The sequence below is a fragment of the Oncorhynchus keta genome, chromosome 1 (assembly GCF_023373465.1).
Source record: "Oncorhynchus keta strain PuntledgeMale-10-30-2019 chromosome 1, Oket_V2, whole genome shotgun sequence".
NCBI lineage: Eukaryota > Metazoa > Chordata > Actinopteri > Salmoniformes > Salmonidae > Oncorhynchus > Oncorhynchus keta.
In genome coordinates, this window is record NC_068421.1 from 36,111,027 (window position 1) to 36,127,604 (window position 16,578).

Sequence of the window (16,578 nt, forward strand, 5' to 3'; positions counted from 1 at the left end):
TAAAGTATAGTATAGTACATCATAGTATATTATAGCAGAGCAAAGCATCAGAGGGGTTGGACTAAATGAGACACATTTCAGTTGAAGACATGCAGTTGTACAACTGACAAGGTCTCCCCTTTCCCTTAGTATAGTATAGCATAGTAAAGTACAGAGGAGTATAGCATAGTATAGTATCGTATAGTATAACTTAGCATAGTATAGCGCAGTATAATATTAGGATCAAATATCACTCACAGATGCAGGCTCTCTGGTCGTTGTCCAAACGGAAGCCCATTCTGCAGAAACACTCGTAGGTCCCCAGTGTGTTCACACAGTAGTGTTCACAGACAGAACTCTCTGCCAGGCACTCATCAATATCTGACAAGACCACAAAACAATAGGAAGTACTTTGCATATTTAGAAGGTACTATACAAGTATCCAATTTGCATGATCAAAACTAGCACAGTGAGTTATTAGACACGGTCAATGCATCATCATCTTCTCTGTGATCTATCATCAGTGTTGACTGCCACGGTCGAACGGATGCCTAAACATGACCCTTCAAGTCTATCAAATCAAATCACATGTCACATGCTCCACATACAACACCTTACACTGAAATGCTGACTGACAAGCCCTTAACTAACAATGCAGTTCAAGAAAGGAAGTTAAGAAAATATTTACTAAATAAAAAAAGTAAATACATTTTTTTTTTAAAGTAACACAATAAAATAACAGTAACGAGGCTCTATACAGGGGGTGCAGGCACCGAGTCAATGTGCGGGGGAACAGGTTAGTTGAGGTCATTTGTACTTAGGGGTAGAGTGACTATGCATAGATAATAAACAGTGAGTAGCAGCAGTGTAAAAGGGGGGTGGATTTGATGAATTGTTCAGCAGGCTTATGGCTTGGTGGTAGAAGCTGTCAAGAGTCTCTAGATCACTGTGTTGAATTTCATACGAACCATACTTAACATTCAGTCATCTCTGTCTTATACAATAATGTAAACTCAATCCAGAGTCAATTTGGACCAAGATAATGAGTGGATGCTGGTCAACGTATTATCCTCTTACCATTGCAGCCACAGCCATCTGCATGGAGCCTGTAGCCTGCCTTGCAGCTGCACTCATAGCCCCCTGGGTAGTTCTTACAGAAATGACTGCAGCACGCCTCCCCACTCTCACACTCATCACTGTCTGGGGAGGTACAACAAAAGATGATTGTTCATTTGGGCACGCAACAGAAAACATTTCACTACATTTTGCAACGGAAATTGTTTCAGAAGAAATATACAATACCAGTCAAAAGTTTGGACACACCTACTCATTCAAGGGTTTTTCTTTATTTGTACTATTTTCTACATTGTAGAATAATAGTGAAGACATCAAAACTATGAAATAACACATATGGAATCATATGGTAACCAAAAAAGTTTTAAACAATTCAAAATATATTTTAGATTCTGCTTTTCCTTCTCTCCGTGGTCCAACTCATCCCAAATCATCTCAATTGGGTTGAGGTCAGGTGATTGTGGAGGCCAGGTCATCTTATACAGCAATCCATCACTCTCCTTCTTGGCAATCCCATAGAGCAGTGGTTCCCAAACATTCAACCTCCAGCTGCGTACCCCCTCTAGCACCAGGGTCAGCTGCGTACCCCCTCTAGCACCAGGGTCAGCTGAGTACCCCCTCTAGCACCAGGGTCAGCTGCGTACCCCCTCTAGCACCAGGGTCAGCTGAGTACCCCCTCTAGCACCAGGGTCAGCTGCGTACCCCCTCTAGCACCAGGGTCAGCTGAGTACCCCCTCTAACACCAGGGTCAGCGCACTCTCAAATGTTGTTTTTTTGCCATCATTGAAAGCCTGCCACACACACACTATACGATGCATTTATTTAACATAAGAATGAGTGTGAGTTTTTGAACACAACACGGCTCGTGGGAAATAACAGGATAAATAATAGGGTTAAAGGACCAGGGCATAAATAATAATAGAATAATAATCAATAATTTTGCTCTTTATTTAGCCATTTTACAACCTTAATTGTTCATCAAAAATTGTGAATAAATCACCACAGGTTAATGAGAAGGGTGTGCTTGAAAGGATGCACATAACTCTGCAATGTTGACTTGTACTGGAGAGAGTCTCAGTCTTAAATCATTTTCCACACACAGTCTGTGCCTGTCTTTAGTTTTCATGCTAGTGAGGGCTGAGAATCCACTCTCACATAGGTACGTGGTTGCAAAGGGCATCAGTGTCTTAACAGCGCGATTTGCCAAGGCAGGATACTCTGAGCGCAGCCCTATCCAGAAATCTGGCAGTGGCTTCTGATTAAATTCAATTTTCACAGAACCGCTTGCTGCAATTTTGACGAGGCTTTCTTGTTCAGATATTGGTAAGTGGACTGGAGGCAAGGCATGACAGGGATAACGAATCTAGTTGTTTGTGTCGTCCTTTTCGGGAAAGTACCTGCATAATTACGCACCCAACTCACTCAGGTGCTTCGCTATATGACATTTGACATGATCCGTAAGCTTGAGTTCATTTGTGCACACAAAATCATACAATGATGGAAAGACCTGTGTGTTGTCCTTGTTATTGCAGACAGAGAAGAGCTCCAACTTGTTAATCGTAGTTTCAATTTTATCCCGCACGTTGGTGATATTACTAGTTTATCTAGCATAGAATCGATGCGGTGCCTGTTAATTTCTCATTGAATCACAGCCTACTTCGCCAAACGGGTGATTTAACAAGCGCATTCGCGAAAAAAGCACTGTCGTTGCACCAATGTACCCAACCATAAACATCAATGCCTTTCTTTAAAATCAATACACAAGTATATATTTTTAAACCTGCATATTTAGTTAATATTGCCTGCGAACATGAATTTCTTTTAACTAGGTAAATTGTGCCACTTCTCTTGCATTCTGTGCAAAAGAGTTAGGGTATATGCAGCAGTTTGGGATGCCTGGCTCGTTGCGAACTGTGTGAAGACCATTTCTTCTTAACAAAGACAGCCAACTTCGCCAAACGGGGGATGACTTAAAAAAAAGGCCATTTGCAAAAAAAGCACAATCGTTGCACGAATGTACCTAACCATAAACATCAATGCCTTTCTTAAAATCAATACACAGAAGTATATTTTTTGAAACCTGCATATTTAGTTAACAGAAATCCAGGTTAGCAGGCAATATTAAACTAGGGAAATGGTGTCACTTCTCTTGCGTTCATTGCATGCAGAGTCAGGGTATATAACATTTTGGGCCGCCTGGCTCGTTGCAAACTAATTTGCCAGAATTTTACGTAATTATGACATAACATTGAAGGTTATGCAATGTAACAGGAATTTTTAGACTTATGGATGCCACCCGTTAGATAAAATACAGAATGGTTCCGTATTTCACTGAAAGAATAAACGTTTTATTTTCAAAATGATAGTTTCCGGATTTGACCATATTAATGGCCTAAGGCTCGTATTTCTGTGTGTTATTATATTATAATTAAGTCTATAATTTGATATTTGATAGAGCAGTCTGACTGAGCGGTGGTTGGCAGCAGCAGGCTTGTAAGCATTCATTCAAACAGCACTTTTGTGTGTTTGCCAGCAGCTCTTCGCTCTGCTTCAAGCATTGAGCTGTTTATGATTTCAAGCCTATCAACTCCCGAGATTAGGCTGGTGTAACCGATGTGAAATGGGTAGCTAGTTAGCGGGGTGCACACTGATAGCGTTTCAATTGGTGACATCACTTGCTCTGAGACCTTGAAGTAGTTGTTCCCCTTGCTCTGCAAGAGCCGCAGCTTTTGTGGAGCGATGGGTAACGATGCTTCGAGGGTGGCTGTTGTTGATGTGTTCCTGGTTCGAGCCCAGGTAGGGGCGAGGAGAGGGACGGAAGCGATGCTGGTGCACTGGCAATATTAAAGTGCCTATAAGAACATCCAATAGTCAAAGGTATATGAAATACAAATGGTATAGAGAGAAATAGTCCTATAAATACTATAATAACTACCGTAATTGCTGGACTGTAAGCCGCTACTTTATTCCCACGCTTTGAACATTGCGGTTTATACAATGACGCGGCTAATTTATGGATTTTTCCCGCTTTCACAAGATTCACGCCGCCAAAAAACTGAGCACCGTTACATAATGTGACGTAAAATCGAGCGCACTCAAACTTCCCATCATTCTGATTACGGTAGTAATTTTGTCACCCTCATCATGGCAAAGACACGGAGAAATGCATATGATGCAGCTTTCAAGTTGAAGGCGATCGATCTGGCTGTTGGAAAAGGAAAGAGAGCTGCTGCACGGGAGCTTGTCCTTAATGAGTCGATGATAAGACGTTGGAAACAGCAGCGTGAGGAACTGACTCAGTGCAAAAAGACAACAAAGGCTTTCAGAGGGAAGAAAAGCAGATGGCCCAAAGTATTTGCAGCCACTCGACATCAGTGTAAATCGTGCATTTAAGGTGGCGCTCCTTGTTCAGTGGGAGTCTTGGATGACAAGTGGGGAGAAATCCTTCACTAAAACGGGCTGCATGCGAAGAGCAACTTATGGTCAAGTCTGCCAGTGGGTCCTGACAGCGTGGAGCATTGTCAAAAAATCCACTATCATCAACGGGTTTCGAAAGGCTGGACTGCTGCGTGTTGAAGGGGCAGCATGAGCTCAGCGGGGTATTTGCCTCCAGATGAAAGTGACGAGAGCGACAATGAAAACGATCCAACATCGAATGGAGCAATTCTGAGGCTATTCATCTCCGACATTGAAGGAGATGACCTCAGTGGTTTCAGTGCACAGGAGGAGGAAGATAGTGACCAAGTTCATTTGTTTCAATGTACCGGTAGGCACCTGCGGCTTATAGACATGCGCGGCATATTTAAGTACAAAATACATATTTTTAAATAATTCAGTGGGTGCGGTTTATATTCAGGTGTGCTTAATAGTCCAGCAATTACGGTACAACCTAAAACTTCTTACCTGGGAATATTGAAGGAACCACCAGCTTTCATATGTTCTCATGTTCTGAACAAGGAACTTAAACGTTAGCTTTTTTACATGGCACATATTGCACTTTTACTTTCTTCTCCAACACTTTGTTTTTGAATTATTTAAACCAAATGGAACATGTTTAATTATTTATTTGAGGCTAAATTGATTTTATTGGTGTATTATATTAAGTTGAAATAAAAGTGTTCAATCATAATTGCTATAATTGTCATTATTACAAATAAATAACGAAATAAAAATCGGCCGATTAATCAGTATCAGCTTTTTTTGGTCCTCCAATAATCGGTATCGGTATTGAAAAATCATAATCGGTCGACCTCTAAAAAATATCCTCTCATGTTGTCCTGGTTTCCAGTGGTTTGCAGAAGAGGATGTCTTCCTTAATTGACCCTCTATAAACGTAACAGACATATACCAGGAGCGTTGCCAGGCTCGCCACGTCTGTTGACTCATCCAGCTGTAACAGACATATACCAGGAGCTGTGCCAGGCCCTCCATGTCTGTTGACTCATCCAGCTGTAACAGACATATACCAGGAGCTGTGCCAGGCCCGCCACGTCTGTTGACTCATCCAGCTGTAACAGACATATACCAGGAGCGTTGCCAGGCTCGCCACGTCTGTTGACTCATCCAGCTGTAACAGACATATACCAGGAGCTGTGCCAGGCTCGCCACGTCTGTTGACTCATCCAGCTGTAACAGACATATACCAGGAGTGTTGCCAGGCTCGCCACGTCTGTTGACTCATCCAGCTGTAACAGACATATACCAGGAGCTGTGCCAGGCTCGCCACGTCTGTTGACTCATCCAGCTGTAACAGACATATACCAGGAGTGTTGCCAGGCCCGCCACGTCTGTTGACTCATCCAGCTGTAACAGACATATACCAGGAGTGTTGCCAGGCCCGCCACGTCTGTTGACTCATCCAGCTGTAACAGACATATACCAGGAGTGTTGCCAGGCCCGCCACGTCTGTTGACTCATCAAGCTGTAACAGACATATACCAGGAGTGTTGCCAGGCTCGCCACGTCTGTTGACTCATCCAGCTGTAACAGACATATACCAGGAGTGTTGCCAGGCCCGCCACGTCTGTTGACTCATCCAGCTGTAACAGACATATACCAGGAGTGTTGCCAGGCTCGCCACGTCTGTTGACTCATCCAGCTGTAACAGACATATACCAGGAGTGTTGCCAGGCCCGCCACGTCTGTTGACTCATCCAGCTGTAACAGACATATACCAGGAGTGTTGCCAGGCCCGCCACGTCTGTTGACTCATCCAGCTGTAACAGAGATATACCAGGAGTGTTGCCAGGCCCGCCACGTCTGTTGACTCATCCAGCTGTAACAGACATATACCAGGAGTGTTGCCAGGCCCGCCACGTCTGTTGACTCATCCAGCTGTAACAGACATATACCAGGAGTGTTGCCAGGCTCGCCACGTCTGTTGACTCATCCAGCTGTAACAGACATATACCAGGAGTGTTGCCAGGCCCGCCACGTCTGTTGACTCATCCAGCTGTAACAGACATATACCAGGAGTGTTGCCAGGCCCGCCACGTCTGTTGACTCATCCAGCTGTAACAGACATATACCAGGAGTGTTGCCAGGCCCGCCACGTCTGTTGACTCATCCAGCTGTAACAGACATATACCAGGAGTGTTGCCAGGCCCGCCACGTCTGTTGACTCATCCAGCTGTAACAGACATATACCAGGAGTGTTGCCAGGCCCGCCACGTCTGTTGACTCATCCAGCTGTAACAGACATATACCAGGAGTGTTGCCAGGCCCGCCACGTCTGTTGACTCATCCAGCTGTAACAGACATATACCAGGAGTGTTGCCAGGCCCGCCACGTCTGTTGACTCATCCAGCTGTAACAGACATATACCAGGAGTGTTGCCAGGCTCGCCACGTCTGTTGACTCATCCAGCTGTAACAGACATATACCAGGAGTGTTGCCAGGCTCGCCACGTCTGTTGACTCATCCAGCTGTAACAGACATATACCAGGAGTGTTGCCAGGCTCGCCACGTCTGTTGACTCATCCAGCTGTAACAGACATATACCAGGAGTGTTGCCAGGCCCGCCACGTCTGTTGACTCATCCAGCTGTAACAGACATATACCAGGAGTGTTGCCAGGCCCGTCACGTCTGTTGACTCATCCAGCTGTAACAGACATATACCAGGAGTGTTTGCCAGGCCCGCCACGTCTGTTGACTCATCCGGCTGTAACAGACATATACCAGGAGTGTTGCCAGGCCCGCCACGTCTGTTGACTCATCCAGCTGTAACAGACATATACCAGGAGTGTTGCCAGGCCCGCCACGTCTGTTGACTCATCCAGCTGTAACAGACATATACCAGGAGTGTTGCCAGGCCCGCCACGTCTGTTGACTCATCCAGCTGTAACAGACATATACCAGGAGCTGTGCCAGGCTCGCCACGTCTGTTGACTCATCCAGCTGTAACAGACATATACCAGGAGTGTTGCCAGGCCCGTCACGTCTGTTGACTCATCCAGCTGTAACAGACATATACCAGGAGTGTTGCCAGGCCCGCCACGTCTGTTGACTCATCCGGCTGTAACAGACATATACCAGGAGTGTTGCCAGGCCCGCCACGTCTGTTGACTCATCCAGCTGTAACAGACATATACCAGGAGTGTTGCCAGGCCCGCCACGTCTGTTGACTCATCCAGCTGTAACAGACATATACCAGGAGTGTTGCCAGGCCCGTCACGTCTGTTGACTCATCCAGCTGTAACAGACATATACCAGGAGTGTTGCCAGGCTCGCCACGTCTGTTGACTCATCCAGCTGTAACAGACATATACCAGGAGTGTTGCCAGGCCCGCCACGTCTGTTGACTCATCCAGCTGTAACAGACATATACCAGGAGCTGTGCCAGGCTCGCCACGTCTGTTGACTCATCCAGCTGTAACAGACATATACCAGGAGTGTTGCCAGGCCCGTCACGTCTGTTGACTCATCCAGCTGTAACAGACATATACCAGGAGTGTTGCCAGGCCCGCCACGTCTGTTGACTCATCCAGCTGTAACAGACATATACCAGGAGTGTTGCCAGGCTCGCCACGTCTGTTGACTCATCCAGCTGTAACAGACATATACCAGGAGTGTTGCCAGGCCCGCCACGTCTGTTGACTCATCCAGCTGTAACAGACATATACCAGGAGCTGTGCCAGGCTCGCCACGTCTGTTGACTCATCCAGCTGTAACAGACATATACCAGGAGTGTTGCCAGGCCCGTCACGTCTGTTGACTCATCCAGCTGTAACAGACATATACCAGGAGTGTTGCCAGGCCCGCCACGTCTGTTGACTCATCCGGCTGTAACAGACATATACCAGGAGTGTTGCCAGGCCCGTCACGTCTGTTGACTCATCCAGCTGTAACAGACATATACCAGGAGCTGTGCCAGGCCCGCCACGTCTGTTGACTCATCCAGCTGTAACAGACATATACCAGGAGTGTTGCCAGGCCCGCCACGTCTGTTGACTCATCCAGCTGTAACAGACATATACCAGGAGTGTTGCCAGGCCTGCCACGTCTGTTGACTCATCCAGCTGTAACAGACATATACCAGGAGTGTTGCCAGGCCCGTCACGTCTGTTGACTCATCCAGCTGTAACAGACATATACCAGGAGTGTTGCCAGGCTCGCCACGTCTGTTGACTCATCCAGCTGTAACAGACATATACCAGGAGTGTTGCCAGGCCCGCCACGTCTGTTGACTCATCCAGCTGTAACAGACATATACCAGGAGTGTTGCCAGGCCCGTCACGTCTGTTGACTCATCCAGCTGTAACAGACATATACCAGGAGTGTTGCCAGGCCCTCCACGTCTGTTGACTCATCCAGCTGTAACAGACATATACCAGGAGTGTTGCCAGGCCCGCCACGTCTGTTGACTCATCTATCTGTACCGCATATAATTCACTGGCTTGTGTGCAAAGCAGTAATTGTTTCAAAACATCTGCTGCCATGTCACTGATGTGTCGTGAAACAGTGTTGTTTGATGAAGTAATTGTCTGTATAGTTTTGTGGGCCTTTTCCCCCAGTATTGTCCATCCCAGCCATACCCGCGGCAGCAGAAAGAATGAAGTCCTCCACAATAGTAGGGGGATTGCCTGTCCTAGCCACTCGGTAGCTCACCATATAAGACTCTTCTAGCCCCTTCTTATTAATCTTATTATCTGTTGCTTTTATACATGTCTTACTACTTGAAAGTTGTCTTTATTCTCGCTCAAAAAACTCCCGTGGCTTCTTTGTCAAATACAGGCTCCCTGTATTTAACATTGTGTTGTTATTTCGCTGAACACTAGATAGTTGAATTTTATTTTTGGCAGCGAAACGAGGCTACTCAGGCGAGAGAAAAAACTCACCCAAATGTGTAGCCCCGTTGGAAAATATAAATGTACTGTTTGAAAATGTGAAGAAAAAATACATGAATAATTGTATAATAATATCTATTTTTTAATGTGAATCACATTTTTATTTGGCGTACCCCTGACGGCATTGCGCCTCCCCCAGTTTGGGAATACCTGCCGTAGAGGATGATGGACTGTCGTTTCTCTCTGCTTATTTCAGCTGTTCTTGCCATAATATGGACTTTGAGCTGTCTTCTGTATACCAACCTTACCTTGTAACAACACAACACAGCTCAAATGCATAAGAAGGAAATAAATTCCACAAATGAACTTTTAACAGGGCACACCTGTTGATTGAGAGAATGCCAAGAGTGTGCAAAGGTGTCATCAAAGCAAAAGGTGGTTACTTTGAAGAATTTGTTTAACACTTTTTTGGTTACTACATGATTCCATATGTGTTATTTTATAGTTTTGATATCTTCACTATTATTCTACAATGTGGAAAATAGTGAAAATAAAGAAAAACCTTTTGACTGGTACTGTATATATTTGGTGCTTAATTAACAAGACCCATATTTGATCTGTTCCTTCTATACTCGCCATAGACTAAAGAACGAAATTGACTAAACGAGAATGACTAAACCAGGAGTTTTTCCTTACCTTTTGACCTGACCAGGAAAAACTCTGACAAGCTCTGACAATGATGACCCAACAGAGAGTACCCACCCACACAGGTCTTCCTGTCCTCAGCCAGTTGGTATCCTTGGTTACAGGAGCAGAGGGGTCCGTTGGTGGTGTGTCCACAGTGGTGGGAGCATCCTCCGTTGTTCTTCTCACAGCTGTTCACAATCTCCATCTCAATGCCTGCAAATAGGAGGAAACAACCAGTCAAGTGAAGGATGGCACCCAACAACAGTATCCGTTTGCAATACACCAAAACATTAGCCATCTTTCACACATTAGCCATCTTCCACATGTTAGCGTCACATGAACATACTGCAATTAGGGTCAGGGAGATTTTCCTGATCATGTCACCTGACCAGGACAAACTCCTGACCTTAGTTATAAGCCTACGACGAGGAACCCAGGCTTATTTTTGGCCCTAACCATGATATTACACAACTGCCTGCATTAGTTGCATTTACTGAATGTAAGTCACTTTAGGTAAGAAGAGCATCTGCTAAATGACTCTAATGTAAATGATCATGTATACTCACGGTAGCACTGTTTTCCGTCAGCGCCCAGCTCAAAGCCAGGGTTACACACACAGCTGAAAGAGCCCAGGGTGTTGACACAGCGATGGGCACACATGGCCTGGCCCGAGCTGCACTCATCTATGTCTACAAAGGATAGCATGAGATACTGTAAGTCAATAGGGCTCAGTCACAAAGCACAAGCAGAGATTATATTACAGGGATCCCATTTTTATTGATATGAGGCTATGAATGAGGCTACGAATATAAGCTAGGTACAACATGACCACTTCCTCTGTTTTCGAGGCGGGGAAAATGCTTCTGGTTAAGAAATTGACTTGTGGGTCAGTGATCTGCTCTTGACCTTTCATCATAGTAATGCTAAAGCACAAGCCTGGTGGTGGGCTGCTCTGGGTGATTATGAAGCATACTGCAAACACACACACACACACACAAAGGTATGCACGCACTCACACACACACACACACACACGCAAAGGCATGCACACACACACACACACACACACACACACACACACACACACACACACACACACACACACACACACACACACACACACACACACACACACACACACACACACACACACACACACACACACACACACACACACAAAGGCATGCACACACACACACACACACACGCAAAGGCATGCACACACACACACACGCAAAGGCATGCACACACACACACACAAAGGCATGCACACACACACACACACGCAAAGGCATGCACACACACACACGCAAAGGCATGCATGCACACACACACACACAGAGTGTTTTGTTTAATGAAGTTGCCTGAACCCTATAGGCTTCTTGCCACCCCATGTTATAGTAGTAACTTCCAGCCATAGCATTAATCAGCTTTAGGCCCCACACACAGCTCCAGTCATACATACGACCCCAGAGTGCTGTGTCATAAAGCCTCAGCTCTAATGGCCCCGGAAAACAATGGCAACTCTATGATGAATGTTGTCCAGGAGCACTGATTTGAAGAATAGCAAACGTTTACATTAACGGAGTGTCAGTTAAACCACCATTAAAACTCAATGTTCACAAAGTTCATGAGTTGGATAGAGGTGATGGCTATGATTTTTCAGTGGCCAGTTCTCAATGAGGGCTTTAATGGACTAGGCTTGCTTTCTTAAGAGGGTTCATGGTGGTGGAGATTTATAGACAAGTTCGTAAAAGTCTCTTTCACTCTTGGACATTTCTGGGAAGGTTGTCTGCATGTAACAGCATATTGAAATATGAGAACCATAGTTTGTGTGTGTGTGTGTGTGTGCATATCAGCGCATTTCCAGACATTTTGTACACGTGTGTGCTCTTACCCTCACAGCCCTGGCTGTCTCTGGCCAGTGTGTACCCTGGTCTGCAGCTACACTCAGCTTCACCATCCACAGAATGACATAGCTGAGCACAGCCTCCATTCCTGTCCACACAGGGGTCCCTCACTGACAGACAGACAGACAGACAGACAGACAGACAGACAGACAGACAGACAGACAGACAGACAGACAGACAGACAGACAGACAGACAGACAGACAGGGCAGACAGACCAGGCCACAGTCAGCACAGCATGTGACTTTATGACCTTCATGTAACTCAGTGTCAATTTGCTAAGAACGTTTTACTTAGTCATGTCCTGGTCATGTCAAAACGGAAACCTTCCTCCTGTTCTTTATATGTAACTCTTTGCTCTCCATTCTAACATAAAGACACTATTGTTGTAACTGTCAGAGCACAATATCCAGTGTAGTCAAGACTCACACTCGCAGTGCTTCCCATCCCTCTTCAGCTGGTAGTTCATACGACACTCGCACTTGTAGTGGTCGTTGCCCATGTCCACACACTTCTGTTCACAGCCACCATTCTTCACCGAGCAGGAGTTCACAGCTTCATAGTTGGGACAGACAGAAAGACAGACACAAGAAATGAACAACTTCACATATGACAGACTAGAGAAAAATATTTCTGTGTGCAAATGAAATGATGTGGCAACTGTCAGGAGAGAGGTATTCGACAGCAAGCTGAGGTAGTTAGAAATGTAGGATCTTAATGTAATCACTCTTTTGTCGCTGAATTTTATGCACAGCAGGAAAAGCAAACTTGTATTGTATTTGAGATTTAAAAAGGCTTCTAAAGTTTGTAATTTCCACTTTGAAATTTCAGACTTGATTTGCCCTAACAAAAAATGTATCAACCCCTACAAAAATTACCATTAATTATAATCACATTTTCTGTTGCTGCAGGATTATTTTCATGCTGTAGCAAACTAACTCAAATTAAGATCCTACATCTGTACTTTCGCTAATGTTGTCTTTGATCAACATTTGGTGAGTAAACGAGTAACCCTTCCTAGAGACCTGTCACTAAAGTGTGAATCCAAAGAAGGAAGAACCATATTGTGGGCTAAAACACTGTTGGACCGGCTCCATCTTTTCACAACACCATAATGGGAACTTGTGATTACAGAAAGCTCTAAAGACTGGAAATTGGATAATGATGGTTCCAGGTTCCAGCTTTCTCCAGAGGGTGCCCCTGGTTGGGTTCTAATGCTCTTTCCATCCGTGAGTATCTCTCTTATGATTTACTCCTGTGCTGAGTAAGGAAGTCAGTGCTGGGCCTTCAGGGTGCCTTAAAGACAGACCAGATTACACAGACGGCCTGTAAAACTGGAGGGGGAAAGGTTAGCTTTAACTGTGATGACTTCAGCAGACGCAATTAGGAAGCCAAGCAGAGACACCTCCCCTCTCATCCCCCTCATCCCTCAACCACCACCCACCAATCCTGAGTCTACACCCACAGGGCTGGAGACAACAGTGGACTTTGTTTTCACTAACACTAATGCTCCCACACAAGTGATATTTGCAAGTGCTTCTACACCTGCATTGCTTGCTGTTTGGGGTTTTAGGCTGGGTTTCTGTACAGCACTTTGAGATATCAGCTGATGTACGAAGGGCTATATAAATACAATTTCATTGATTGATTGATTGATATTTGATCAGGTTTTATTGATTATAGGGAGCAGCAAATAGTGAGTTGGGCATGACCTTTTTTCAAAGTTATTTTTGTTGTCCAGCTCCTGTGCCAATAGGTTGGACCTACATAAACACTCTTAATTTCCAACATTGGGAATCTAAATCCTTCTGTTGTCCTCCTAATGGAGCCTCGAGCACTTGATGTAGTTTCCCATCACTTCAGACCAACTGGTAGTCGTGTGGTTGAGTAGCTGTGTTCTCTCACGTTGGAACTGGGTGCTGGAGACACAAAACAGAGACACTTTCTCCGTTGGTGGAAGTGTGAATCGCGGTCCCGTCTCCTGGAGTTTCAAAGGCAGCACCAGATGTTAGCTTCGTTAGCTACGCAGGCGCAAACCAAAAAGTAGCGTCATTCGAAATGGCAAGAAGCAAAACCTACTAAAAATGAATTAGGTAGTAAGCTACGGAACAGATGTTGGAAAATGTGTGGAGGAGATTGTTTGGTGAACTGTGCTTGTATAATGAGTAACCTTGACTGAGACCTGAATGTTGGAGTATTGGCTTTCAATGCCTAAACCAATGCCTTTAACTCAGAGGGCTAACTTCAACTCAGAGGGCTAACTGTAACTCAGAGGGCTAACTGTAACTCAGAGGGCTAACTGTAACTCAGAGGGCTAACTGTAACTCAGAGGGATAACTTTAACTCAGAGGGCTAACTGTAACTCAGAGGGATAACTGTAACTCAGAGGGCTAACTGTAACTCAGAGGGATAACTGTAACTCAGAGGGATAACTTTAACTCAGAGGGATAACTGTAACTCAGAGGGCTAACTGTAACTCAGAGGGATAACTGTAACTCAGAGGGCTAACTGTAACTCAGAGGGATAACTTTAACTCAGAGGGATAACTTTAACTCAGAGGGCTAACTGTAACTCAGAGGGATAACTGTAACTCAGAGGGATAACTGTAACTCAGAGGGCTAACTGTAACTCAGAGGGATAACTGTAACTCAGAGGGATAACTTTAACTCAGAGGGATAACTTTAACTCAGAGGGATAACTTTAACTCAGAGGGATAACTTCAACTCAGAGGGCTAACTGTAACTCAGAGGGCTAACTGTAACTCAGAGGGCTAACTGTAACTCAGAGGGATAATTGTAACTCAGAGGGCTAACTGTAACTCAGAGGGCTAACTGTAACTCAGAGGGCTAACTGTAACTCAGAGGGCTAACTGTAACTCAGAGGGCTAACTGTAACTCAGAGGGATAACTTTAACTCAGAGGGCTAACTTTAACTCAGAGGGCTAACTGTAACTCAGAGGGATAACTTTAACTCAGAGGGATAACTGTAACTCAGAGGGCTAACTGTAACTCAGAGGGATAACTTTAACTCAGAGGGATAACTTTAACTCAGAGGGCTAACTGTAACTCAGAGGGCTAACTGTAACTCAGAGGGCTAACTGTAACTCAGAGGGATAACTTTAACTCAGAGGGCTAACTTTAACTCAGAGGGATAACTGTAACTCAGAGGGATAACTGTAACTCAGAGGGATAACTGTAACTCAGAGGGATAACTGTAACTCAGAGGGCTAACTGTAACTCAGAGGGATAACTGTAACTCAGAGGGATAACTTTAACTCAGAGGGATAACTTTAACTCAGAGGGATAACTTTAACTCAGAGGGATAACTTTAACTCAGAGGGATAACTTTAACTCAGAGGGCTAACTGTAACTCAGAGGGATAACTGTAACTCAGAGGGCTAACTGTAACTCAGAGGGATAACTGTAACTCAGAGGGATAACTGTAACTCAGAGGGCTAACTGTAACTCAGAGGGATAACTGTAACTCAGAGGGATAACTTTAACTCAGAGGGATAACTTTAACTCAGAGGGATAACTGTAACTCAGAGGGCTAACTGTAACTCAGAGGGCTAACTGTAACTCAGAGGGATAACTGTAACTCAGAGGGATAACTGTAACTCAGAGGGCTAACTGTAACTCAGAGGGATAACTTTAACTCAGAGGGATAACTTTAACTCAGAGGGCTAACTGTAACTCAGAGGGATAACTGTAACTCAGAGGGCTAACTGTAACTCAGAGGGATAACTTTAACTCAGAGGGATAACTTTAACTCAGAGGGCTAACTGTAACTCAGAGGGCTAACTGTAACTCAGAGGGATAACTTTAACTCAGAGGGATAACTTTAACTCAGAGGGCTAACTGTAACTCAGAGGGCTAACTGTAACTCAGAGGGCTAACTGTAACTCAGAGGGATAACTTTAACTCAGAGGGATAACTGTAACTCAGAGGGCTAACTGTAACTCAGAGGGATAACTGTAACTCAAAGGGATAACTGTAACTCAGAGGGATAACTGTAACTCAGAGGGCTAACTGTAACTCAGAGGGATAACTTTAACTCAGAGGGATAAATTTAACTCAGAGGGCTAACTTTAACTCAGAGGGCTAACTGTAACTCAGAGGGATAACTGTAACTCAGAGGGATAACTTTAACTCAGAGGGCTAACTTTAACTCAGAGGGATAACTGTAACTCAGAGGGCTAACTGTAACTCAGAGGGATAACTGTAACTCAGAGGGATAACTGTAACTCAGAGGGCTAACTGTAACTCAGAGGGATAACTGTAACTCAGAGGGATAACTTTAACTCAGAGGGATAACTTTAACTCAGGGGGATAACTTTAACTCAGAGGGATAACTTTAACTCAGAGGGATAACTTTAACTCAGAGGGCTAACTGTAACTCAGAGGGATAACTTTAACTCAGAGGGCTAACTGTAACTCAGAGGGATAACTTTAACTCAGAGGGCTAACTGTAACTCAGAGGGATAACTTTAACTCAGAGGGATAACTTTAACTCAGAGGGATAACTTTAACTCAGAGGATAACTTTAACTCAGAGGGATAACTTTAACTCAGAGGGATAACTTTAACTCAGAGGGCTAACTGTAACTCAGAGGGATAACTTTAACTCAGAGGGCTAACTGTAACTCA

At 44.7% G+C, this 16,578-nt stretch overlaps 1 protein-coding gene across 2 annotated transcripts in view; it reads right to left on the reverse strand.

Annotated features, from left to right (window-relative positions):
* Positions 1-16,578, reverse strand: part of LOC118381499 (multiple epidermal growth factor-like domains protein 6) — a 108,773-nt gene that overhangs the window by 41,958 nt on the left and 50,237 nt on the right. For both annotated transcript variants that reach the window (XM_035768526.1, XM_035768471.1), the window contains exons 7-12: positions 12,363-12,488; positions 11,923-12,045; positions 10,593-10,715; positions 10,102-10,239; positions 1,057-1,179; positions 238-360 (exon numbers count right to left, since the gene is read on the reverse strand). In XM_035768526.1, coding sequence (XP_035624419.1) covers positions 238-360; positions 1,057-1,179; positions 10,102-10,239; positions 10,593-10,715; positions 11,923-12,045; positions 12,363-12,488 — 756 coding nt within the window. The remainder of the gene's footprint in view (positions 1-237; positions 361-1,056; positions 1,180-10,101; positions 10,240-10,592; positions 10,716-11,922; positions 12,046-12,362; positions 12,489-16,578) is intronic.